The 27,749-nt window shown below is 35.4% G+C and overlaps 1 protein-coding gene across 1 annotated transcript in view; it reads left to right on the forward strand.

The window, feature by feature from the left end:
• Positions 1 to 390: 390 nt before the first annotated feature.
• Positions 391 to 27,749, forward strand: part of SNTG2 (syntrophin gamma 2) — a 180,892-nt gene continuing 153,533 nt past the window's right edge. The window contains exons 1-4 of the mRNA XM_026726560.2: positions 391 to 435; positions 1,463 to 1,600; positions 18,965 to 19,021; positions 19,100 to 19,157. Coding sequence (XP_026582345.2) covers positions 391 to 435; positions 1,463 to 1,600; positions 18,965 to 19,021; positions 19,100 to 19,157 — 298 coding nt within the window. The remainder of the gene's footprint in view (positions 436 to 1,462; positions 1,601 to 18,964; positions 19,022 to 19,099; positions 19,158 to 27,749) is intronic.

A 27,749-nucleotide genomic window follows, 5' to 3' on the forward strand; every position in this document is an offset into this window, starting at 1 on the left:
TCATTGCTTCCTTTGCCGATACCTGACATTTCTACTTGTATTTTCAATATAATGATCAGATAATAAGTCTTCTTGTTTCCTACTGATTTCCTGAATAATATCAAAATGTTATCCTACTTTAAAAAATTTAATACAGTGCTTATCTTCTTCAGTTTTAATTCAGATATGCTTTTTTCCCACCCGAGTTTTACTTTTATACTAAATAAAACAATTTTTGGTTGTAGAAATGTTATGAAATCTAAGGTCAAACCTCTGTAGTAGTTTTGCAAAACCCTGAAGGAAGCGGGATCAAGTATATTATTCTTGTACTGCCCAAAATTAATAGAGCTCTTAAGGTTATTGGGACCAGCGTTATCATTGCTAAACAATGCAGTCTTAAAATGTGACATCATGTCACATTCTGCAGTCCCAATTGCCATTATAATCCCAGGAAGTGTGAGTCATTAAGCGGGAAGAGGCAGGAGCACAGGGGGTGCATGGGTGCCAAGTGAGAGTGTGCTGTGAGGAGGCGGGGAGGCCTTGAGCAGGTCAGCAAGGGCTACAGGAGGGAGGGTGGTACTGCAGACGTGGGGATGCTATGGACTTCGCACTCCACAGTAGAATCCTTGGGGTGGGGGGGGCGGAATCAGCAGGAGAAATTTACTGGGGCAATTTATAATCTTCCCTGCTGACTTCCCAATTGACTTTGCAGGGAAGGTTGCAACTGATGATCACATGACGTTGTTCACTGTGATGTTATCATGAGCCAGGTCACCTGACTGTCTGGATCACAGTCATGTGATCATGGGGATACTTTGACAGTGGGAATTTTAAGGACTGATGGTCCTTAATTTTTTCAACTCCGCCATAAGTTTCAATAATTGCTGAAAGTAATGGATGTAAGATGAACATTTTCTGTAGCTTATCTGCTTGCCAAGAAATACCTCAATATCCCCAAATCCCACCACTGATGCTGTAATGCAACATAGATTTTCTTTCTTTTTTCTGCATGGCAAGGTGATTTAGATATGTTATTTTCAGAATTTGAGGTCACTTACTAAAATGGTTAAAATAGTTTTTCGCCTAGCATTGGGTGGAAACCGTAATAGCAGTGTGTTAACGTTGGAAATGGCAGAGGTTTCATAAATTATTTAAGAGACAATATAGAAGAGTTGGTCTTCTCTGTCAAAATGTGAATGGAACTAGATGAGACCTTTTTATTAGTTATGCGATGTAATTTTGCTTATATGTAAGAACTAAATTAGGTATCAGTAGTAGGTTAACTCGTGAAAATTGGAACTTGGAATACTTCCCCTAAAAATCTCTCTGTAACTTCTTAACACTCTGCTCTGAAGAAATAGATGAGAAATATCTGTTATTATAGGTAGGCACATCTAGCATTATAGAAACAACCGTATCATTTTGAAAAGAAACATGCTCACAAGTCTGTCATTTTGATCTCTAATATTATTTTGCTTTACAGACAAAAACTGGAATTGCTTTGCTATATGATGAAATATCTGAAAATGCCTATGAAATCCGATTGAAGCTTTCAAAAGAGGTACTAACAATTCAAAAACAAGATGTCATCTGTGTTAGTGGAAGTGTCCCCAATGCAAATGTAAGTGCTTCAAATCTTATGGTGGGTTTTTATTTTTTATATTTTTTTTATCCCACTGTTAACTGTTTTTATAAATAACTCAAGATGGGAAATATACCTAGAACTCGTTCCTATTTTCCCTGCAACAACAATCCTGTGAGGTGAGGTGGGCTGAGAGAGAATGACTTCCCCAAAGTAACCTAGCTGACTTTCATGCCTAAAGTAGGACCACAAATCACAGTTTGCAGGCTTCTTTAACCACTAGACCAAACTGGGTCTTGTAATCATTATTGTCATCAGTATTGAATTATGTTATCAATATTGCTATTACGTTTCAAAACTTCCTGAAAGTAATTTTCAAAATTTCTAATTCTAAAACAAGTAATTTCAAAATGATATCATTATAACAAACTCTACAAAGAGAAACTAAAGTTTAATTATTTGAAAACAATAGCAAAAGTATATTTCCCTTTGTAGCTATTAGACATGTGGCAGATTAACTTAGTGCTCTTAAATATTTTGGATGGTAGTCCCCAGAATTCCCATACTGTTTTGTGTACTGGGAATTGTCATTTAAAATGTCAGAGCTTCAAAGTTGTCTACGCTGCATGTAGACGTAACTATGAAAAATGTATTTGGGACATTATTCTATCAGATCTGCTCAAGAGTTCAGCATTTGAACAATTGCCATGTAGATTCTTACAAGGCTTCTGCCTTAGTTTGCAATCTGTGCTTTGTGCCTAATTTAGGGCTTTGCCCACTAAAGGTTTATTTATCAGCAAGTGAACTGGAGTTGTGAGTAATTAACTGATGGCCCTCAACCACTTTCCTTTCCTTGGAAAGCTAACATGCAGGGCTGGTTGGCTGAAGCAGTGCAAAAATAGCTGATGAATTGTCTGTTTGAATATGATTTATTCATCCCCATGGTTCCAGCAACTCAGCTGGTATTTGTAGAAGGGCAGAAGAGCAACAGGAAGCAAGAAGGAGAGAAACAGCCATAACTTTAAAAATGATTTCTTTTACAAGAAAAAGCCCAGAAAGTTTTGATATGACTGTTATTTCAGTGTTATTTTCATTCTATGCAGTGTCTTGTTTCTTTCCCTTCACCTGACCTCTTTTTTTCCTTCCCTTTCATTACAAGAATGCTTTTTTTATCCTTTCTATTCTTACTCGTAAAATTACATTTTTTACAAAATGTAAAATCACTGAACCTATAGTTATATCAGTCGGATCCCACCCCTGGTTTCATCTACCATTCTCCTTCCTGTTGTTATTTTTTTAACCTATTTCAGTTTATTTCACTTATTATCCTAGATCAATGTAGCTTCCCTGCTTCAAATCAAATATTGAACATGTCATTATGTATGTAGGTCAGCCAGGTGATAGACTGCCTTTTTGCATATCTAAATAATTCTAATAAGGAAAGTTGTCTTATATCTGGTTTTTAGAACATCAATTTTTGAAGTTCTTCTTGCTGGATTTTTGTCCCAGATTTGTTAAGATTGTAACTAACAGCAAAGAGAATCTCATAGTGATTTAAAAAAAAAACTTTTGTAATATTTCAGTTAAGAGTCCTTGAACAATCTTCTTTAAAGTTTTCTGGAAATGGATCAGCTGCTTTGCCACCAAGTAGGTTCATCACGCTATGTTCTGAAGTGAGGGAATTATTCAAAGAAGATCCATGCTTTGGTAATTATTATATAATTGGGGTGTTACTGGATAGCAATTCTGGAACAAAACATGAATTGTCACAACGATTATATCAAATCTTTCATGAAGAATTTTCTATAGTAGGTACAGAACTGAGAAAAATTTGAGCTCCTCTTGCATAATCTTTTGGCACTCCTCATGAATGGTTTATTTTAACCTAGAGCCTAGGATTAGAAGTCATGGATGTGTAAAGATCATCTATAAACTATTTAAATCCACTATTGTCCTATATCTAACTTGTTGCTAAATATAGTGAATCAACTATTATCTGATTATACAAGAAACCTTAGTCCTAATTAGTAGGCCAGTGCAGTGCTTTGAATTCAACCTGGAAAGGGTGCTTCAGAGTATGAACATAGGCGGGTTCTCCGGTGACGGACTGAAATCTGTGATCATACGTGGTTTCGATCCGTGCTCGCTGCCGGAGTTCCCTGAGCCAGCTGGATTCGGGGCTAAGCCATCCCATAGAGGTGGTGAAGAGGGAGGAGACCACGAGCAGAGTCGAAGAGAGCCGCATCTCTCCTCCTCAGCTGGCCATTACTCCCTTTCCTAAAGGCGGTTGCAGCAGTGGTCAGAAATGGCCACCTCAAAGAAGAACTCAACCGGAAAAGAATGTGCAGGAGGAAGATAAGAAGAGAAAGGTTTGGTTGACTGCGTTAAACTGAAAAAGCAACAATGTAAGGTACCCTGGAATTTGAACTATAAAAAAATAACATTGTTCCCAAAGAAGACTTTGAAGCAGTGAAGGAGAGAGGGAAGGGAAAGGATTTGGCTTTTTTTTTCTTCCCTTCCTTATACTGACAGCCAAGAGATTTAAGTAAGAAATTGACAAAAATTCACTTTGACAACAATAGGCATTTAAGCTGAAAATAAAATGTCAAAGGGATAATAAAGACTTTTGGATACTCAAAAACCTTTAAAACCAGGAAAGGAGAGAAAAGAAAAGAATAAAAGGGCGGGATCTGGAAAAATGTAGGAGACTGCCTGGAATTAAAAGGAACTTACAGTGAAACCTTAACAAGATTCCTAAAAGATACATTCTAACTGAAACTTTGTAACAAAATAATGGAACCCCAGGAAGTGAAATGGAAAAAAGAAGCAAGAAGAAACAGCTTTGGATTATTTGGATTACTTGGTGATTTTTGGATTTTTGGCTATTGGATTTAAATGACTAAAATCAATTGGGTGGTTGTTTAAAAGTCTTTAAAATGGCATCACTTTTAGAAGAACTGAAAATGGAACTTAAAAAACAGAAAGAAGATTCACAAGAAGGAAGAGGTTCTTTTGGCTTCATATTTCAATTTTTAGAAATGGAAATCTGGAACTGTGAGAAACAACAAGAAAAGCTTGTAGAACAAGAAGGTTGGGACAAAGAAGAAGTGATCTTTAATGATCAAGTAATTTTATGTGGGAGAAAAAAGGAAAGGGGGGAAAGAGAGTGAAAAATTTAAGATTTGAAAAAACCAAAAAAAAGAATAGTTTGAAAAATAATTACAATATTAGGAAGAACAGGAGAGAGGATCACAGAAGAGAGAATTAGAAATAGAGAGACAAGGGGGCAAAAGGGAGAGGGAGAAGAAGAGGGGGACGAAGGAAAAGAAAAGAAGTTATAAAAGACAGAAACAAGATATAGAGAAACAGGGAAAATGTATAAGGATTGAAAGTATTTAGAGATAATGGGTGAAAGTTTAATTGAAAAAAGGATTCTGCAAAGGTACATAAGATAGTATTGTTATATTAGAAATAGAAATAATTTTAGAAAATATGAAACAATGTATGATTAAAATGATGAATAAAATACTTATTGTAATGCAGTGGAATGTTTGTTAATAAATAAATGTAATAAAGTGAATGAGAGAATGAAATTAGGAAAGAATGGGAACATTTTAATTATTATTAATGATTTATAAAAATATAAGTGAAGAGAAATATGGAAAAAGAATATATTATGGAAAGTTTATTAGTGTTCACAAGGAAGTATGATATTCAATTGAAAAGAAATGCTAAAGATGTTAAGATTCTAAATATCAATGATAGAATTGAATTGGAATGGAATGAGATATAGATAGATAGATAGATAGATAGATAGATAGATAGAGATCTTTGGTTGTTCGGTTTTCTCCGCGTAAGATTCGAAGTATCTAGGCAGCGTTTCGATGAAGTCTCATTCATCATCTTCAGGCTTCTGTCTTCGGCTCTTGCTTCTCAGTCTGAGAAGCAAGAGCCGAAGACAAAGCCTGAAGATGATGAATGAGACTTCATCAAAGCGTGCCTGATATTCGAATCTTACGCGAGAAACCAACAACCAAAGATCCACATACAAATACCACGAGAACCTCAGAAAACAAATATATATATATATATATATATATATATATATATATATATATATATATATATATATATATATATATATATATATATATATATATGTGTTTTCCCACGTCATTATATTTGTGCTTTTAAAGTTGTAGCAACGTTTTGGCAGAATCTCATCTGCCATCATCAGGCTTCTGTATAGTGTTCATCTGTGAGTCAGGCTTTTATAGTGGTTTCAGATTTAAATTTGGGGCAGCCAATTGCTGTGCCAGAATGTTTTTTTCTTCATCCTGATTGGTTGGGAATCTTGGTCTGTGTTTATTGGTCTTGGAGTTTGCTGTGTTCTGCTTGATTGGTGTTTCTAATATCTTGTGTCTGTTTTGTGGCTCTTTTTGTATCTTGATTGGCTGGCAACATTGTGTTCCTTTATTGGAGGCCTTTTGTGCAGCTTGGCTCTGGGTAAATGGATGGCTATCATTTGTTAGGAAGCTAGGTTTCATCTGGGTGCCTGGTTGGGTGTTCGAGTTTGAAGTATCAGGGGGGATCTGTTTGTGCCCAGGTGTTTGCCTAGCTTGTGGTGTGGTTCAGTAAGAATCACAATCATGGGAAAGACTGCTGACCTGACAGTTGTGCAGAAAACCATCCTTGACACCCTCCATAAGGAGGGAAAGCCTCAAAAGGTAATTGCAAAAGAATTTGGATGTTCCCAAAGTACTGTATCAAAGCACATTAATAGAAAGTTATGTGGACGGGAAACGTGTGGAAGAAAAAGGTGCACAAGCAGCAGGGATGACCGCAGCCTGGAGAGGATTGTCAGGAAAAGGCCATTCAAAAGTGTAGGGGACTTTCACAAGGAGTGGACTGAGGCTGGAGTCAGTGCATCAAGAGCCACAATACACAGACAGATCCTGGACATGGGCTTCAAATGTCGTATTCTTCTTGTCAAGCCGCTCCTGAACCACAAACAACGTCAGAAGCATCTTACCTGGCTAAAGAAAAACAGGACTGGGACTTCTGGTTTGGGTCTCTTCAGCGACAGACTGAAATCCATGATCGTGTGCAGTTTTGATCTGTGCTCGCCGCTGGAGCACCCTGATCCTTTGGATTCGGGGCTGAAGCCACCCCGTAGAGGTAGTGAAGAGGGGGGAGATTGCTAGCCAAGTGGAGGGGAGCCATATCTCTCCTCTTTGGCTGATCTAAGCTCCCTTTCCCAAAGGCGGTTGCAGCGGTGGTCAGAAATGGCCACCTCAAAGAAGAACCCGACTGGATAAGACAAAGAGGAAAGCAGGACAGACCGGGCTAAACAACAGAGAACATCTAAGCCAGGTACCCTGAATCTAAAAATACCTAGAGGGATACTTCTGAAAGATCTTTAAGTGGCGAAGGAGAGAGAAAAGGGGGTTAAAAATCCTTTTTTTACCTTTATATTGACAATTACAAATGGTATGGAAAGAAATTTATATTAATCTATTCTGACGCTAATAGGCAACCTTAAGCTGAAATCTAAGTGTCAAAAGGAGAATAAAGATTTTTTTTTTTCTTGGTCATTTTAAAGCCCTAAAAAGGAGAAGAGTGGAGGCAAAAGGGTGGAACTTGGAATCATGGAAAAATGGAGTGCCACCTGGAAAAATAAAGAGGATTAACAGTGAAACTTTGAAAAGACTCCCAAGGATACATTGTAACTGAAATCTTATTAAAAGATACAGCAACCCACGGAAAGGAAAAGTAAAGGAAAGAAACAAGAAGGAACAGTCTGGGATCATTTGGTGATTTAAAAAAAAAAGTTTTTGGCATTCTTTCTTTTTCTGTTTTTACTTAAAGTCAATCGGGTAGTTGTTCAAAAGTGTTTAAAATGCCATCACTCCTGGAGGAATTGAAGATGAGTCTTAAAAAACAGGAAGAAGATACAGAAAGGAGAGGAAGATCCTTTGGCTTCGTATTTGAATTTTTTGAAATAGAGATCCTAAACTATGAAAGGCAAAAGGAAAAGCTTCGAGAGCAAGAAGAAGGGTGGGACAAAGAAGAAGCCATTTTCAATGCTCAAATAATGCAAAGTGTAGTAATAAGGGGAAAAAGGGAGAAAGGAGTTAAAAGTTTGAGATCAAAGGGAACAGCCAAAAAGAAAAATAGTCTGAAAAGGAAGTATAATAGCAAGAAGAAGCAGAAAAGAAAACTACAGAAGGGAAAATTAGAGAGAGAAGGGTATAAGAAAAAGGGATGAGAAAAAGGGGGGAAAGATAGAAAGGGAAAGAACTTATGAGGGACAAAAACAGGAAATAAAAAAGGGGGAAACATACTAGGATTAAAGGTATTTGCTCAGCTAGAAAACACAGAGACAATGGTTAAATTTAGTTAAAAGTGAGGATTCTGCAAAGGTACAGAAGATAGTGTTGTGACAGAAGAATACTGTAATGAGTTAGAAATGAAATAAGTAATAATCTATGAGATAAAACTGTATTGTTATGTAATGGTATGTTTATTTGTAATTAATGCAATAATAAAGAAGAGAGGGAAACTTTGAAATTGTTTCTAAAGATTGATAAAATATTGAAAAGAAATGTGAAAGATTTATAAGAGAATTTATACCAGTTATTACAATGAATTTGAATAATTATTTTGCATATTAATAGTAAATAATTTATAAGATAAAACTGTATGACTATCCAATGGTATGCTTATTAACAGTTAAGTAATAATGGAGAAGGGAGGGAAACATTTCAATTGTTCTCAAAGATTGATAGATATTGAAAAGAAATGTGAAAGATTTACAAGGCTCATACCAGTACTAGAATGATTTTGTATAACTATTTTGTTTACTAATGTTTATATATATATATTGTTCTTGCTGTTTTTAGAATTTTACTTTTTACATTTTCAAGGGGAAGTACAAAGCAGAGTCTGAATGATGAGATTTACATGATAAATAGATATTAGAAATTTGAATGTTATAATTTTAGAATGCACAAATTCAATGTTTAATGAGATTTCATATGATAATAACAATAAGATTTAAAGGACTCTGCTTTGTACTTCAATTGGCAATCATAGGGGGAATTTTGCTTCTTAAGAATGTTGGAAGAGAACATATGAAATTGTAAACAAGACAAATGAAAGTATAAGTACAATGAATAAAAAGATATAAAAATTTAGGTAAAAGAAATACAATTGAATAAGAAGAAAATGAGATAGCCATAAAAGAAAATTAAGACAAATAAAGGGAGAAATAGTGAGAAGTTGGAAAAAGAGTAGTAAGATATGAAGTCGAATACATAGGATGAATATGCATATGAAATTGTGTCCAGAACAATGATGTACTCAAATAAGATGTTTTATTTGTTTTGTTAAAACTCAATAAAACTTTATTAAAAAAAGAAAAGAAAAACAGAACTGGTCTGTTGCTCAGTGGTCCAAAGTCCTCTTTTCTGATGAGAGTAACTTTTGCATCTCATTTGGAAACCAAGGAACCAGAGTCTGGAGAAAGAATGGAGAGAGACACATTGCAAGATGCTGTGAAGTTTCCACAGTCTGTGTTGATTTAGGCAGCCATGTCATCTGCTGGTGTTGGTGCTTCATTATGTCCTGGCTCAACACAGCTGTCTACCAGGAGATTTTGGAGCACTTCATGCTTCCTTCCACAGACGAGCTTTATGGGGATGATGACTTCATTTTCCAGCAGGACTTGGCACCTGCCCACACTGCCAAAAGCACCAAAACCTGGTTCAATGACCGTGGGATTACTGTGCTTGATTGGCCAGCAAACTCGCCTGACCTGAACCCCATAGAGAATCTATGGGGCATTGCCAAGAGAAAGATGAGAGACGTGAGACTGAACAATGCAGAAGAGCTGAAGGCCACTATTGAAGCATCCTGATCTTCCATAACACCTCAGCAGTGCCACAGGCTAATAGCTTCCATGCTATGCCGCATTGAGGAAGTAATTGCTGCAAAAGGGCCCTTTTCAGAGGTCTGATATTGTTCTATGTACAGTCCTTGTTTTATTGATTGCATGTAATATTGTAATTTTCTGAGATTGTGGATTTGGGGTTTTCATGAGCTGTAAGCCATCATCGTCACAATTATGACGCATCACAGCTTGAACTATCTTGCTTTGCATGTAATGAGTTATCTCATATATTACTTTCATCTTTTAAGTTGCATTACTGAAATAAATGAACTTTTGTACAATATTCTAATTTTTCGAGTTTCACACAGGGGTGGGTTTCTACCGGTTCTGTCCACCTCTGTAGAACCAGTAGCTCTGAAAAGCAGCAGACATAGAACTGATTCTATGTCTGCTGATGTTTTTGCCCACCCGCCTACCTGGACTCTTACCTGACCTTTATTTCCTGATTTTTCAACGTCAGCTGCCAAATGAGCCACAGCTGCAGTTAAAAAACAAGAAAAGAGGGCTGTTTCAAAGGCTGCTTCTCAGTAGGTAGCATGCTAATGATGATTTATGATGATTTACAGGTGACTGTTTACAGGGTCACAGGGGGCAGGGAAGCTCGTAAATCCGGAACCGGTAGTTAACCCTTTCGTATCCCACCCCTGGTTTCACCTATAATTTTAGGAAGGAACTCAGCAACTTTAGCAAGTTGCAGACTGATGATGCACCTGAAACAGCTATTTAAAATGCAAATTGTCCCACCATCTGTTATGATAGGCTAAGTTGAGTCTTCATCGTGACCACAGGCATTTTCTGTTATAATACTGACAAAACAAAAAGTCACATTTTTGGGAGGGGGGAAGCAATCTTATAAAAATATTGTGAAGCTGCTTTTTTCTTATTTAAAAAATGCAGTATAATTAATACAAAAAACCCACCCTAACTTCCCTCCACCAAATAACATGAAAGAATAATGACTATCACAGAGAGGGGAAATAAAATAGGACACAATAGATGATTTATGTTTGTGGTATGTGTGTATGTTCAATAATCTAGCCAAAAGGAATATGATTATTACCAACGGATAAAATAAGGTAGCATGTTATTAATGTTTCCAGCTTGTATAAACTATGCAGAGAGGTTTAAATTATTAATAAAAATAGAGATGATTTGCACAGAATATTTCAAAACTCATATATTACAGCAAAACTGTTCAGACCTCAAAATTCAAGCAATACTAAACGTTAAATTCTGTTACATCAGTTATCCCAAATAATGGATATGTTCCAAAGCTCTCTGCAGGCTGGAATTTCCATTCCCAGCTCTGAGGATAAATAATCAAACCCATGAAAGATACCTGGAAATTTTTGTGTGCAAGTTAGACTCCAGTTGACGGGCAATATTGTAAGTCTGTAAATAGTTCCTCTGTCTTAAGATTGTATCAGAAGAAGAATTTCTACAAGGTACTTATAAGAATCCAAATTCAAGAAATCCCATAACTTTCTTAGAAACAGACATTTTAGGGAGTTATGCAACTGGTTAAATATGACTGATACGTCCTTGAACTGTTTGGCTATGCCCGACTCTATTCTTTTCTTCACATTCTGTGTTCAGGCACATTTTCTATAAGATTTTGTGATAGTTCAAATATCCATAAATAATCCTCATAGCCTTGATAGAGCAGGTGTATGTTTTTGGGTTACCATATTAAAAAAAAAACAGATCCATAAGCACATTCAAATTTTTGATACTACATTTGGAAAAATTATTTCCATGAAAATTTTTCACTAACATTTTTCTCCTATCATGGCTCAAATGGTTATTTTTTTGTTCTTGATGTAAACTGAAGTACTTATTTATTAAAGATGGAAATACTGTAGGAGAGGAGAAAGGTAAAAATAGAAAAGTAAATTTAAATCAAGTTGTTAAGAATGTATTTTTGTTGAACATGTCTAATTGACTATGTATCCTACCTTCTAGTACTAGTGTCTGAAAATAATACTGATTATCTACAATCTACTATTTATAAAGCTCAATAGGATCTCATTTTGAAGACAGGCTTATAAGTAAAAAAAAGATAGTGAAATTCTTTAAGGCTAAATGTTATATTCAGATATTTCTGACTATAGCACATTTAGAAGGGTCTAGACTCTAGACTGTTTTCACACCTTATGTTAAATAAACTTTGTTTTAATCATGGGTTGCTAAATCAGAAAGAAACTACCATGGTGTTCTGATTATTAGATTTATAACCTGCCTTTCGTTCAGAAGCTCAAGAGGGTAAGCATTGGAATCTCTCTTTTGGTGTTTCCTATGGAAATCTTATGAGATATTGGCCTGAGAGAAGGGGACAGTGCAAAATCACCCAGTGAGCTTCCAGGGCTGATGGTGCACTAGAAATTGGACCTCTGTATTCCTAGCTCAATACAATAACCATTAAATCAGGAAACATAAAAACCTGATGAAAGAACACAGGATCCTTGTAGGAAAAAACAGTAGAGAGTCTGTAACTCATAACCCCAAATACTTTAGCCAAATTTAGAGAAAAAAATGTGGGTATTACAAAAATCTGCCCCCTCCCTCCCCAACAAAAAACTACAGGTGATTTGAAACACAGAGGGGTTTGCTCCTTCACTCACTTCCACAGAACGCAACTTAAACTAAATCCAGTTGTGGTACATTATTATTCTGTCCTATTTTGAGCTAGAGGTGATATAAGTGATTGATTACATGCAATCAAGTCAATGTCGGCTCTAAGCAAGAAGACCAAACAAATGCAGTTAATGATTAAATGTGAGATACACGGGTCAATTTGCTTTTTGGGTACTTTCCTCATAAATGGCTTCCTCTGCTTCACTGAAGTGAAGGGAAACCTGATAAAGTAACCCCATAGTGTAAGCTGGCACAACCAAAATTGGTGAATAGACTGGCTGTTCACAAATAGCATTCTCTTCACAAATAAGGAAAAGCTTAAATGTTAGATTCTGTCACATCAATCATCCCAAGTAATGGGAATGCTCCAAAGCTCTGTAACAGTATAAAGCCTCAAGTAATAACCTTGTTTCACCTTTGATGCTGCCATCACTTTGTAGATGTGATCCTAGGTGTTGACCAGGATCTACTGAAAACCAATGGAAGGAGTTGATCTTCACTAGATCTTCACTACTGACTTGTACAGTGGCAGTGCTCAGGCTGATATTCAGTCTTTTTGATGTTGAGGCACAGGCAAAATTGGCAAAAGCAGTTTGTGCACATCACTGCAATTATTCTCTGGTGGTAGTTGTGAGTATAGAGGGAGTTCTTTTGTGATAATATCCATAACGAGAATGAACATCAGTGGTGATAATGCTGAACTTTCATGAATGCCAACTTTCACAGGAAAGCTGTCGGAAAAGCTGACAGTGCATGACATGAAACTGCTGGTATTTGTATACAGCTTCTGACCCATGTTATAAGTTGCTCAGGAGCAACATAGTCACCGAGTACATACATTAAGATTAACTGATGCAGAACACAGTCAAAGACTTTTTCAAGATTGAGGAAAACCAAAGGTGGTGGCTTCTGCTTTTCTCGGTGTTTCTCCATAGGCCTTTGAACTGCAGAATCTGTAATACTAGAGCCTTTGACAAAGCCGCATTGATTGGTATTGTTTTTTATGATGTACTAAAGAAGTGGCCCCCAACCCTTTGGGCTCCAGGGACCAGTTCCATGGAGAAAGTTTTTTTCCACAGACCAGAGAGGGTGTGGCTTTGCATGCTGCCTGCATCCCACAAATGGAGCTTTGCTTGTTTGTGTGGACCAGTGCCAATCCATGGCTCGAGGGTTGAGGGGCCCTGTACTAAAGCATCTATGTGAGAGGAAAATCAGTGTACATATGGCAGGGCCTAAAAACATAACTTCTTGGCTTGCAGAAGAAACATTTTTGATACTACGTTGAAAGGTAAAACAGCCCATGACACACACACCCTTACTACCCAGACCATACATCAATCCCCTTTTCCATCCATTCTACAGTCAGAACATGCCCTTGACTCTCCTGACCTTTTGTAAAAATGCTTGAAGACCTGGCTCTTCTTACTCAATTGGGGTCCACAGAACCCTGAAGCCCCTTCCCATCTTTTAAATTATTTTATTCTTGTTTTTAACTGTATTCATTATATATATAGTTTTTAGATTTTTATGTCTTTGTAGATTGCCCAGAATAGGTTTGTGTAAGGAGATGGGTGATAAATGATAAACAAATAAACTAGGAGTTGGGACGAAGTTGGGAGCAGTGCAAAACCTCACTGATTAAGACTCTGAGTTTGCTGGCTGGAAAACTGACAGCCTAGGTTCGCAGCACAATGGGTGAGCTCCCGTCCTTGTCTGACCTCCTGCCAACCTAGCAGTTCAAAAGCATACAAATAAAGTAAATAAATAGGTATCATTTTTGATGGGGACATAACAGCACTTTGGGACGTAATACTAGCCACATGGCTGGAACCATCTTTGGATAGTGCTAGCTCAGTGGCTCTTTAAACAGAGATGAGCACTGTTCCTAAAGTCAGCTATGACAAGTGGAGAAAATCCACAGAGATTCTTTTATTTTTAGGACCAAGTGTATTGCATACACCCAGCCATAGTCATCACCAGTAACTCAAAAGGAAACATACGTAAAGGCATACTTCTACAGGCACAATTATAAGAAACATTTCACATAATGTTGAATGTATTTTATTTCTCATGCATTGTGAGAAATGTAGCAGAGACTAGGCTGTGTAAAGAATTTACTGTATAAATATAGTTTAATGCTGTGCAAGTCAACATTAAAATCAATAAAATCCACAACCTAATTTCCAATTTTAATATTAATAAAATGGGCTAAATTTAAATTAGCAATTATTTGGTACTGCTGGTTACAATTAATCCTCAAAGGCTGTCTGGAAGAGATGAGTTTTTATCTACTTCCAGAAGAGAAAGAGGGCGGGGATCATCCTGGTTTCTTAATTTGACTTAGCAATCTACAACTGAGAATAAAAATTGAGAGAGAGAGAAAAAGAGAGAGGAAATAATTGTATATAGCCATGCTTAAAAGTAGGCATAATATTATATTACTTTAAATATTTCTGCCAAAAGGCTTATAAGTTCTTCCCATTTGCTCGCAGTATCTTTATTTTGTATAATTCAATTAATATTCTGTTTCAAGTGTACAAAAGGAATTAAGTTCCTGTTTAGCATTCATAAAAGCTGTACATAATTCTGAGGTAGGTTGTTTTGCATATATAATATGCTGTGAGAGTTCTTCACTTTCCACCTACGTTTTGTTATTTAACCTTTTTACTTCTATTTTTTTTTCATGGAGCTTAAACAATAATATAACCATGTATATGTATATAACTTTGCTATAAAAGCCCAGCAACATCTTTGCTGAACTCCAGGCAATGTAGGAAAAGCAATCATACATTTTGCCTAATCTTAATTCTATTTATTTCATATATTTTATCTTACACACACAAATATATACATATACACACACATGCATGGAATATGTATACGTGGTCTCCAAATTGTGCTATGGCAAGGAACAAGCTGCATCTGTAGAACTGATTGTAGTGATTTTGGGACATGGCAGGAGTAAATTATCAGATATCATCCAATCCCATCACCTACAGAACCATTCTTCTTTTTCAGACATGGACATTATGGCTATATAGTCTCATAAATACTGGTCTACCTGACTGAACTGATAACCAGACTTCATCCATTATGGTTCCAATCTATAGCTGACTATTCAGAAGCAGTGTTTTTTTAAAACTGTGGTCCTAGGATCCTTGGGGTCCCCCAAGATCTTTTCCGGGCTCCTTGAAATCAAAATTAGTAAGCCTATGTTGAAAAATAATACCGTACTAAAACCCCATCAAATAATCATGAGAAGCAGTAGAAGCAGTGAATGCATCCATTTTAATCTTTGATATGGTAAATATCAACAAATATAACCAATACAAATGAAAAATTTGTGGAGTCCTCCATAATTCTTAAAAGAGGGGGGATGTTCTGAGATGAAAAAAGTTTAGGAAACACCAGTCTAAAGCACACTGGTGAAGTGAACGGGAAAAAAAAGGGCATTTAACAGCCTTCAAAAATGTTTCCTTAATTACAAGAATCATTATTCATTGTTTAAAAAAGGAACAACTGGTTTGCTATAAATCTACAACAAAATTATTTAAAATGTTTTAATTGTAGACTGCTCAGAGTCGCTCTGTGACGGTGCGGGACAGTCTCCAAATTTTTATAAATACAGGAGATTTATAGAGGTTTTTGCTTTAAATTTTACTGATTTCATAGGAGTCTGATGTTGGAAGAAAGGTTGACTATGATCCAAGAGAACATAATTATATCCATATGCTCCTTGTTTTATAAGTGAATACAGGGTATGGAACTGATTATGCAAAGTGGTCCTTGCTTTGTCAATACAAAATGTTATTTAAAATTTAAAGAATTTTTTTCTAAGCTGATCTTGTCTATTTCTCTTCATATGCAATGAAACGGGTTACAATGTTTTTTCAATGTTCTAAGTTTCTGCCTCTTGCCCTTTGAAGCCATCACATCCAACAATTCAATTCTACCCATTTGAGGACATGCATAAGGGAAGAGCACAATAGCTTGTTCAGTTTTATGAATGCAAGTTCACTTATATAACATTGTATGAAGTGTATTGAACTTGGCACAAGTTATCTATATAATTAGTTAGACATATGGAAATTTCTTGGAAACAAGGCAAAGTTCTAAAAAGCACAAATATGTATGATAAGAACAGCATTAAAAACAAATATAAGTGTCCCAGGATAATGTTGCAAGATCCGATCTGTATCAGTCACTGGATCAAGAGGTTTAATCTTCTGAGCTTTTGGACTCATGCTGCAGTCCATCTTTAGGGAACTTCTAAGGAATGTGTCTCATGTGCAATATTAAGAACAATCTTGATCTATCCAACAGTGTCTGTTCTTAGTGATGAGAAATGGCATTGTGGGTAGAACTGGACTCAGCATGTTGCTAAATTATATAATATTTAATGTCAATTAATAAAATGAGTCTTTTCATATTCTATTATATCAAATTTCAAGAAAACTGAGCATGAATAAAGTGTCAAAAATGCATGGTGCTATTACATGTGAATTAGACTGCATGGGAACAGTCCATAAAGATTTTTATCGCATGTACTTTCTTCAAAAAATACTAAGAAATTAGCCATAAGGAATGAATTAAATGAAAAGAACACCAGTTCACTAGGAGAGCAGTCAACTGGAAGTGGTAGAAGAACTGATCTAGACTAAAAACTTAAATCCAGTGTGTAAAAGATTGCAAAGAAGAAAGAGCCAAGCACGAGTTTTCATTGGAAACAATATCTGCATTTTAAATTCTTCAACAGTTTAAAGGCCAAGAAAAAATATTTTAAAAAGATGTATTAATCAAATTCACACATCTGTGTTACTATAGTATTCATATCACAACTCTTTCTCTTTTAATGAGACATGTGCTTGGCATATCATATGTAATATATCTGAATGATATATTAAGCTCCTATTCAACTTTTGAATAGAGAAACAGTTTGAACTCTCAATGGAGCATCATAAAAACTTCAGTAGACAAGTACTTGAACAGCACTTTCTCTTATAAAACATTCTATACTTCAAGCACCAAACAGAGAATATAATTCTTTCCTTTTAGCATACACACATAGCTAGCACAAGCCAAAAAAATAACATCAGAAGTGAAAAAGAAAGTAACATTAATTTCGACCATTATTCACTGTACTTCTCCATACTTTTCTGTCCTTACAAACTATTCTTGATTCAACCAGGTGTGTACATCAATTCATACACTGCCTTTTTCTTTAAATAACTCATCTTTTTCTTTGAGGATCTCATCAAGTGAACTCAATTTCAATGTTGGTTACCCCTCTTCACCCACTCAGGTTTGGTGATGCAAAACAGGTCTGGCTCTATCATCCACAATCCAGTTATGGATGAGAACATATTTGCTGGTAGACTTGGCATTAAGTACAGCAGTTGAAATAGAGGTGGTCAGATAACACAGCAAGTTTCCTCTTGAGCAAGGGAGCTGGAAGGGGAATGTATCAAGAGTAACCTCTTGGCTTTAGAGAAAAGGGTGAACAATTTTGAGGGCATAGGTAATACTTGTTGATAATAAAAATCCAAGATAATTTTTCAAGTTGCAGAGTTAGTGCAAGCAGCAGAGGCTTGGGTTTTTCAACAGCGGTACAAACCTAAGAAGGGAAAGTGCATGTTTGGGCAATATTAATTTCACTAATTTTCTTCATTTTTTCATTATAACCAATAAAATTGGTTATGTTTTCCTGTGCTTTCCTTCTCCATGCATATGCATGGAAACATTTTATGCTTAAACACATGTTTTTAAGCAGATAATTACTGAAAGTCAACATGCCCTTTCATTTTTCGGTTTCTGAATAGCCAGATATCTTTGTTCATGTCTCTTGTCTTGTCTTGCCTTTCATTTCTCATCTATTCAAGCCACCTGTTCACTTTCTTCTTTTTACAAAAAGCGCATCCCTGATTCTTTCATTTTTGCCATTTACTGGAACATAATAGAAAACTCTCACAAATGTATGAATTCTTACTTCATAAGCATAGATGACACCAGTTCATACTTTCTGATGAATCCTTTAATTTTTTTCTCTGACAATTTGCTTTCCCCACTTTGCTTTTTTTTCCTTTTTTTCCATTCTGCAAAATCAGATCCCTTTCATTCAGATCTGTTACCTCCTTCCACCATCTATTCATTTCATATATATATGAAATGGTAAATGTAAATGGTAAATGTTTGCCAACTTCATTGCTGCTGCCATGTTGCTAGCCCCAGAGCAGGTAATCAACACATTAGGCATTGTTCAGTAGTTCAGCTTTACTGTCAATTGGCTTGCATAATTCCCCCAAATTTAACAATTGGCTCACACCACTGCATAAACATTGTAAGTACAATAAAATAAAAAAGCAATTAAATAGAAAAGCTATAACTGTTACCAAACAAATTCATATATGTTGACTTCCTTTGCCCTTCATGATTTTGGTCAACAGAGGGTTTCATATAAGTTTTGTTTAGTAAGATATAGGAACAATAGATTGGATTATTGGTCATAATCATACCTGTACCAGTTTGGAGTGCTTTGGCAATATGTAGCATAACCAAAGTCCAGTTTTACAGCAACTATGCTCAAGTTAGAATCTCTAATCTAGCTTGCATACCACTACACTATGGCCTTTAACCAATCAATAACCCAAAAAAACTTTTTGGATGTACTGAGACTAGTATTGATTAAATGCCATATTTTTATTCTTTTGACTTTCTAGATCAAGTATTTGCATAAACCAAAGTATATTAATAAATTTATTAAGCATACATCTAATATTGAATTTTCACCTAAATTTATTTTTTTCTACCATTTTTTAAAGCACAGAACTGTTAAACTTCGTAGACAACCAGTTGGCGGCTTGGGCTTAAGTATAAAGGTATGCATATTTTTATAATTACATTGTTTTATAACATATCACACATAAAACAAATTTTATTTTTATTGTCTCTTTCAGGGTGGTGCCGAGCACAAAGTGCCTGTTGTTATATCAAAAATACTTAAAGACCAAGCAGGTAAAACAATTATTTATTTGCATAAGCAATAAAAATGTAACAATTAAGTATTGATATATATTGCAACAAATTTAAATATTTTAAAGGTTAAAAACTACTTAATTTGTCCGCCCATCTAATTTGGTTTATTATTCATTTATTTACTTCTGCTGTATCAATTTTCTGATTTCAAACTGAAAATGAAAAGGCTATTTTTGGCCCATTTTATTGATGCTTTCCATCTACAGAGCACTGTATTATTTACTTTTCCAAGATATTCAATTTTCTAAGTAACAAGCAGATTGACTTAAAAGTCTCAATTTTATAGGCAATTAAACAAAGACAAATATAATTGTCTCAGTACTTTCAACAAGAGTTCCATCTGTGTTTCTCTCTTTATTCCTGTACATGTTACTTTCTTTCTTTTTTGGTTTTTTTTGTAATAAACTTTTTATTGTTACATTTTAAAAACATCTCTTTCCGTGAACAGTGTGGTTCCAAGTTTTTACACTTCAATACAAACTTAATCTTAGTATATATTTATCTTTCACATTCAATTCTATATCATATTGTTACTTCCGTTTTAAATTTACTCCAATATTCTTATTTTCTTTACACTTATCAAATCCATTTTCAATTTATATCTTAACTTAATTCCTTTTTCTTTAAATATTCTCATATCTTGTTTTAAAGTCTAACATTCTTATTTTTTATTCTAAATTCATGATTCCTTTATACTTTTATCTGTCACATTTGCAATTTTATCACATACTTTTGTTTCATTATTCAATAAATTTCATCTTACATCTAATAATTCCAAAAATTTCCCCCTTTAATTACCAATTAGAGTGTGCCACCTTTTAATCTTATATATCCTTCAATTTATTCCTGTTTAATCCATAATCAAAGTTTATCCTAATATAATCACTGTATAATTGTGACATTCTAGTTTAATAACAATAATCTCCTAACTACTATATATCACATGTGCGTGTGTGTGTGAGTGTGTGTGTGTGTGTGTGTATTTTCTTAAGTTTTTGCGGGTATTTACATGTATGGTATTCAGCTTTGTTCGGGTATTTTTCCACGTCTATAATGATGTGGGAAAATACCCGAACAAAGTTGAATACCATATATATATGTGTGTGTGCGTGTGTGTGTGCGTGTGTGTGTGTGTACTGTGACTGGGAGGTTTGAGCCTGCTGAGGAGAGTTTGGCATTGGGATTTGAGCCTGCTTTAATGGGAGATGCAGACGTGAGCCAAGAAGATGAGGAAGTGTCGGAATCACCAGAACCTTCCTCATCAATTATGCCTCAGGTGTTAGCAGGTGATCAAGAGAATGTGCCAGAGACCTTAGATGAAGATCAAACCAAAGAATCTTGGTTTGATGCAAGGAACAGATGTAAGCAGAAATGTCAAGCACAAACTGGAAGGAGACATCGAATCAGGGACTGAGTAAGAGACTGACATGCCCCTTCAGGAAATATAAGGAGGCGTGTTAGCCCGGAAGCCCTATTCGGATCAACTTGTTGATTTGCGTGTGCACTTGGACAATTTATCCTATTTGGAATTCCTCTCTGATTTGTAGCGCTGTTTGTTATCATAATTGGCTGACAGCTTCTGGGAAAACTGCCAACGAAGAATTCAGTCAAAGGAAAGTTAACTCTGTTGTTCCTGGTTTTTTCTGTTTGTATATTTTCCTTTGGACATTTGGACTCTCACCTTGTGGCTACAGGTGAGACAGAATATATATATGTGTGTGTGTGTGTGTGTGTGTGTGTTTTCTTAAGTTTTCGTGGGTACTTAGATGTATGGTATTCAGCTTTGTTCGGGTATTTTTCCACGTCATTGTAGTTGTGCTTTTAAAGTTGTAGCAACGTTTCGGCAGAATCTCATCTGCCATCATCAGGCTTCTGATATATATACATACGCACACACACACACACACATAAAAGATTCTGCCTGGTATTCTTTCCCTCAATTACTTTCTAATTCATTTATTATTTCAAATATATTGATCTATTCAGTTAATTGTAGAAACTGATATTAGTCTTTTCACTAGAATCCTCATAATTCATTTTAACTGCATTCTTTATTTTATTAAATATAATTCATCTTCTTATCATAGCTTCCAGTTTTTGCATTTATTTCATATATAAATTAACAATAATCTTTAAAAAAGAAACCAATTAATAAAAAAATATATCAGTTCCATGACCTTTTAAAAACTACATTCTTATATATTACAACACATTACCTTGCAGAATCTCTTTTCATTAATCTTTATCTACCCATTATCTCTATATCTAAACAATTTCTTATCGTTTTTGTTTGGTTTCCATATCTCCTTATTTTCTGTTTTTTTTTTCTTCTCTTATCTCTTTTTTCCTTCATTTTTTCTCTCTTTTTGTTACTCCAATTTTTACCCCCCTCCCTCTTTAAAATTTTCTTCTGTAATTCCCATTTCTGCTGTTTCCTTTTTCTTTGTTTGGTTTTCAAAACATTTCCCTTTTTAATTGTCCCCTCAAACCTCCAACTTTTAATTTCCATTCATTTTTCCCTTCATTTTAATGTTTGTTGTTCCATTTGTTCATTGAAGCTGGCTTCTTCTTTGAGCAGCTCCTCCTCTTCTGGCACTCCTTGTTGTTCTTTGTTCTCTAAAATCGCCATTTCTATTAATTGTAAGGCAATACAGCATGATTCATTTCTTTCATATAACATTTCCTTTATTTTTCTTAATTCCATTTTTAGTTCCAAGAAAAGTTCTAGCATGTTTATACATTCCTTTCATATTTTCTTTTTCCCTTTCTTTGGTATTTAAGTCCAAACCAATTGTCCAGTAATTTAATTCGACCAGCATCTTTGATATTTATTTCCAACGATCAGCTTTTATTACTTCCTCTTTAAATTTTTCCCAAAATCATCCAATATCCATACATTTAAATTTGTACCAAAATCACCAAACAATCCCAAGATAATTTCTTTACGCTTCTTTCTTTTACCTTAATATTCTGTGTTTTCGGTTTCCACTTTTCAGGCTTTCTATTTTATTGTAATAAAGTTCCTCTTATTTTGTATCAAGTTCCAATTTTGAAAAAAACCAGGCACTTTTTTAAAAAGTCACTAAAAATTTTTCCTTTACCATTAGGTGATGCTCTCTGTTACGTCCAAGTTCCATCCTTTCTTTCCACTTTTTTTCCCCTTTGTTTGTGGCTTTTAAGTTTCAATAATTCAATAAGTACAAATTATTAATTATTTCTTTTTGGCACATTCAAGTTTAACATTTAATTATGCCTATTTAGTGCCAAAATCATATATTTATCCAAATTTTCTTCCAGCTTCCTCCTTCAATTTAATTCCTGTCAAAATTCAAATCCTCTTACATTTATTTCCACCTTTCTTTTCTCTCTCTCAGGTCGCTGCTTTGTAATCCTTGTTAGGAATGATAGTCACCTAACAGTTGGGTTGGCAATATATAAACCAGCATAGTTATTTAATGTTGTTTCTTTAAGAGAATGGTGTAATTGTGATTGGCTGAGGTTCCTCCAACGGCCATAAGATGGAGCCAGAAACCTGGTTTCTTTCTTCTTGCATTTCCTGTTTTGCCCTATTTTCCTGATCATAGTTCTACTTGGATTGCTGTGAGTTTTTCCAACTGTTAGCAAACTCCATTTACTGAACTCTGTTTATGATACTTGACTTCGATTTTGGATTATCCCTGGACTGATACTAACTGCTTTAACCATGTATGATTTGGACTGTTTGTTGGACTTTGTTTACCCATTTACTGGAAGTAAAACCTATTACTATTCAGTGTATCTGTATGCTGGTTGTGTGTTATTCGACATCAATCTCACTACATTTCCCTGAGTGCACTCATTCTCCTAAAGGGGAATACCTCAACACTGGTTATGGACCCAGGCCATACCAGGTTCAGATAACTGAGAGTTAGTGTGAGTACACAATACCATATACAGACAGCTGTTTACTGTTTAATTGTGAGTTACTGTCCTGGTAAAGATGGCACAAGATCCATCAACAAGTCTATCACTGATAACCCAGTTGGATGGAACAAACTATGTTTCCTGGTCTATGAAATGCAGTCTACTTCTGCATAGAGAAGGGTTATAGAATGCAATTCAAGATCCACCAGATGTAAATGCTTGGGATCCAGATGATGAGGACGATGCCAAGAAGCTGGCTGACTTTAAACGGAACAACGAATGAGCTCTTTGTATAATTGGACTAACACTGAGTGACCAGCAGCTAGTCCATATTTATGGAGAAGAGTCTGCTGCTAGGTGTTGGGAGAATTTGAAGAGGATTTATGTTTGTGATAGTGTAGGTGCACACATACATCTTACATCTTCTGCACATCTTCTGAAAGGTGGAGATATGTTAGCTCATTTGAACTTCATGAAAAGAACTTTTCAAGAGCTACATGAAAAGGAACTGATTTTTTCAGAGCTTCATCAGGTTTACATCATTCTTTCCTCATTGGATGAAAGTTATGATGATTATGTATCTTCACTGGAAGTCCTGACCAGAAATGAACTGACATTGACTGACATAACTGAACGATTGTTAGAAGAGGTAAGAAGAAGGGTGGAAAGAGACCAACTGAGAGAAAAACAACCACAAGAAGAGGATTTGTCTTCAAATGTCTATACTGTTAGGAAATGTTTTTCTTGTGGGGCTAAGAGACATATAGCTAGATTCTGTAAGAAGGGAAAATGACAGAATACTGGTAATCACCAGAAGGCTAAGAAGAATGTTAATTTAGCTATGTCTAGCAATTCAACTGTAAACCATGATTTGTGGGTAGTTGATAGTGGAGCATCGCAGTACATTACTAGAAATAGAGGTTTGTAAAGATGTCCATGAGTAAGCAACAAGTATCATTGGCAAATGGATGGAAAATGAAAGCATCTGGTGAAGGTACTGCATATTGTTCATGTGTAAATGATCATTTACCTATGTTATATGTATCTAAACTGAAATTTAATTTGTTATCAGTAAGGGCTTTAGTTAATATTGGTTATGTAGTAACCTTTAGGGGAGATAACTGTATAATAGAGAAAGAGGGTAAAAGTGTTATTGCTACTTTAGAGAATGATTTATATGTGATACGTGATGACCAGTTGAAGATGGCTAACTCGGTTTATAGCAATGTTAAGCCACATGACAAATGTGTACATTTACTGCATAGATGTCTGGGGCACATTAATTTCAAAATGCTGAAACAAACTGTCAAATTGTCAGAGGGAGTAAAATTAAAACCCTGTAGCAAGTACTTAAACTGTAATGCCTGCAACTAGAGGAAAAGCAACGTTATTCCTGCAAACAGACTGAATGGGTTTAAGACTAAAGAACCTTTAGAGGTTGTGTTTGCTGACATAATTGATCCTAAGAAACCCAGTTTGAGAGGTGCCTGCTATGTTTTGAGTATAATGGACCATTACTCACGGTACGGTTTCTGCTATTTAATGAAAAACAAAACAGAAACATTCCAACATTTCTTTAATTGGCTAAGGTTTGCAGAAAGAAAAATGAAAAATAAGGTAATTACTGTAGTAACAGATAATGGGACTGAGTTTATTAACATAGATTCCAAACAATGTTAACATTGGCTGGTATTGAGCATAAGCGTTCTGCACCTTACAGGCCACAATATAATTCATTTATAGAACTAAGAGGGCAAACATTAAAAGCCATGGCTCGCACTATGTTATCCAATTCAGGTTTGGCTGAAACACTGTGGGGTGAGGCCATAATGTGTAGCAACCATGTGTTAAACAATGTGGTGAACACAACAACTGGTGAATTGCCATTCACTCGTTGGCATGGCAGAAAACTAAATTTAAGTTACCTACACACATTTGGTACTCCAGCATGGGTGCATATTCCCTTACAAGTAAGACTGAAAGGGCAACATAGAACTAGGAAATTATTTTTCATAGGTTACGAGTCCAACCATAGATCGTTTAGATTTGGGGATTGAGGTACAGCTAATATTTACTATAGCGCTAGTGCTAAATTTCTTGAGCATGTTGTGTGGAAGAAACTAGAACAGGAATCCAACAATGATGTTATTATTGACACCCAAGTAGTCCCTAATGATGAGATAGTTAAACCATCAATAGCCATTAAAGAGGAAGGACAGGCACAGGAAGAGGTAGAAGAACAGGAGCCGGTGGAACAGGAGAGTCCACCAGTAAGCCCTGAGTTGCCTAGACATTTAACCCATGTAACATGACCACCAGATAGATATCAAGCTAGTATTGTATGCCAAGTAAAAATAGTTCCTACTAACCATAATGAACTTAAACTGTATCCTGCTAAGGATCAAGCTGCTTGGCAGGAAGCAATGGATAAGGAACTGAAATCTTTACAAAGTTTGGAGGTATATGAAAATGTAAGATTACCACCAGGTGAGCATGCCATAGTGTGTAAGTGGATTTATAAAATTAAGGCAGGTGTAGATGGGACTGTTACCCATAAAGCCAGGTTAGTAGTACAAGGGTTCGATCAGTCAGCCAATGACTATGATGAGGTGTTTGCACCTAGTCTGAAGGCTACCACATTACAAGCAGCATTAGTGTGGGCAGCAAAGAATAAATACACAATAAACCATTTAGATGTGGAGACAGCATATCCTCATGCACCATTGCAACTTACTATATATTTAAAGAAGCCGTTAGGGATAAAAACTGATAACAAAACTGATTGCTGGAAATTAAAAAAGAGTCTTTATGGCTTGAAGCAATCAGGCTATGAATGGAACTAGTGTATAATTAAGGAATTAACAAAGATAGGTTTTGTAGCTGGCATGGTTGATCCATGTTTACTCAAAAAAGAAAGTGATGGTATAATTTCATTGTTGCTATTGTTTACTGATGACATAGCATTAATCACCAAAAGTGAGCAAAAAGCTACTGGGATTATTTCACTGTTAGAGAAGAAATTTAAAATCAAACATTTAGGTGAGATTAAGCAGTATCTTGGTTTAAAAATAGATAAAACTAGGGGAGGCCACAAAATCTCACAGGCAGATAAAATTAACCAGTTACTGAAGAACTTTAAAATGAAACTTTGTAAACCGGCTAAGACACCAATGAGCCAGGAGTTTAGCCACAGTGATGTGCAAAGTCCTGTTTTTGATAAAGACATTTATCAATCCTTGATTGGTAGCTTATCCTATCTTAAAAATTTTCAATAGCCAACAGCAATGCCTAAACTTTTTAGGAGTTCAGAAGTTGCAAAGTTAATGGGGCTACATCTGATATGGAGAATAAGGAGGGAGTTCCCAAGAGCTGGGCTTTATGCCTACTGTGGGGTATCCACTATAGTTTTTCTCCCTCAAAATGGTAGAACACTGCTCTTAGTTCTTATTACATTTTGGTCAAAGGGTCTCCAAAGGCCACAAAAATAATCTTTTTGTTTGTTCATTCATGTGATAAAATGAACGAACATTTTGAGTGTTTGCAAAAAATCCCCCAAAACTTAGAAGACTCTAAGGACACACACAAAGGTTACTATTATGAACACAAATGAAAAAAGCTTAAATGGAAAAAAAACCCCAAATTTCAGACAAAATTTCAGAGTATAAAGAAAGCATTAGCAACATAATAATTGTTGCTGTTGTCTATAAGTTTTGTTTTTTAAAAAGAAGCAATAAGTATGGTCTCTAAAGAATACCAAAATCCCAGAAGGATGCTTAAAGAAAAAAACATTTTTATTGAAACTTATTACATTATTCTGACATATTGATTTCTGGTTGCTTAAGAAGTAAAGTTGTATTGTTGATCTATGTTTGTATTTATTTCCTTTAGTCTTCCTCAATTACTTTAACATTTTCCTAAAGTGTAAGCATCTTCCTTCTTTGTTCAGTTTTTGAGGGATTCAGGCTGACAAAGGAAAAATAAAGAACATGTTGCACAGGATTTTTCCTCTGATCATCCTGTGAAAAAGCAAGCTCATTTTTGCTAAGATATAAAGTGAATTTTATTATTCTTAATCAGGGCATGCTGCGACAGAAGATTGCAGTTTTCAGCAAGCCACCTATAAATGCTAGAAGAATGTAGACAAGAAAGAATCATATATTACATGAGAATGATATACTAAATTAGGCACATCTTTAAACTGAAAATGTGATATCCCTGGCTAATGCCCTCTCCAGTACTTTTGTACTTTGTACTCTCTAGATTTCCACTCTTTCCACTCTGTTCATTTTTCCAGTGATGTCCCCATTTTTAATAAGCAGTTTTCTATTTACAAATTCTTGATATAAATAAGAATATGCCTAAGGCTGTGCTTTCTAGCTGCAGTTCTTATGCACTTCAAATTAAATATATGAAAGAGGCCATTTAGGCCAGTGAATCAAATCTCCTTTTCACTGAAGGTATCTAAATTAAATACAAGCCAAAAGATTTAGCCTGTAGTTGATAAGTTAGTAACTTGGTTGTTAAGTGAATCTGGCTTCCTCATTGCCTTTTCTTGTCAGAAGGTTGCAAAAGATTGTCACATGACCCCAGGACACTGCAACCGTCATAAGTATGAACCGGTTGCCAAGCATCTGAATTTTGATCGCATGATCATGGAGATGCTGTAAT

This window comes from Pseudonaja textilis, chromosome 1 (assembly GCF_049901715.1).
Source record: "Pseudonaja textilis isolate UNSWEBS1 chromosome 1, rPseTex1.2, whole genome shotgun sequence".
NCBI classification, from domain to species: Eukaryota; Metazoa; Chordata; class Lepidosauria; order Squamata; family Elapidae; genus Pseudonaja; species Pseudonaja textilis.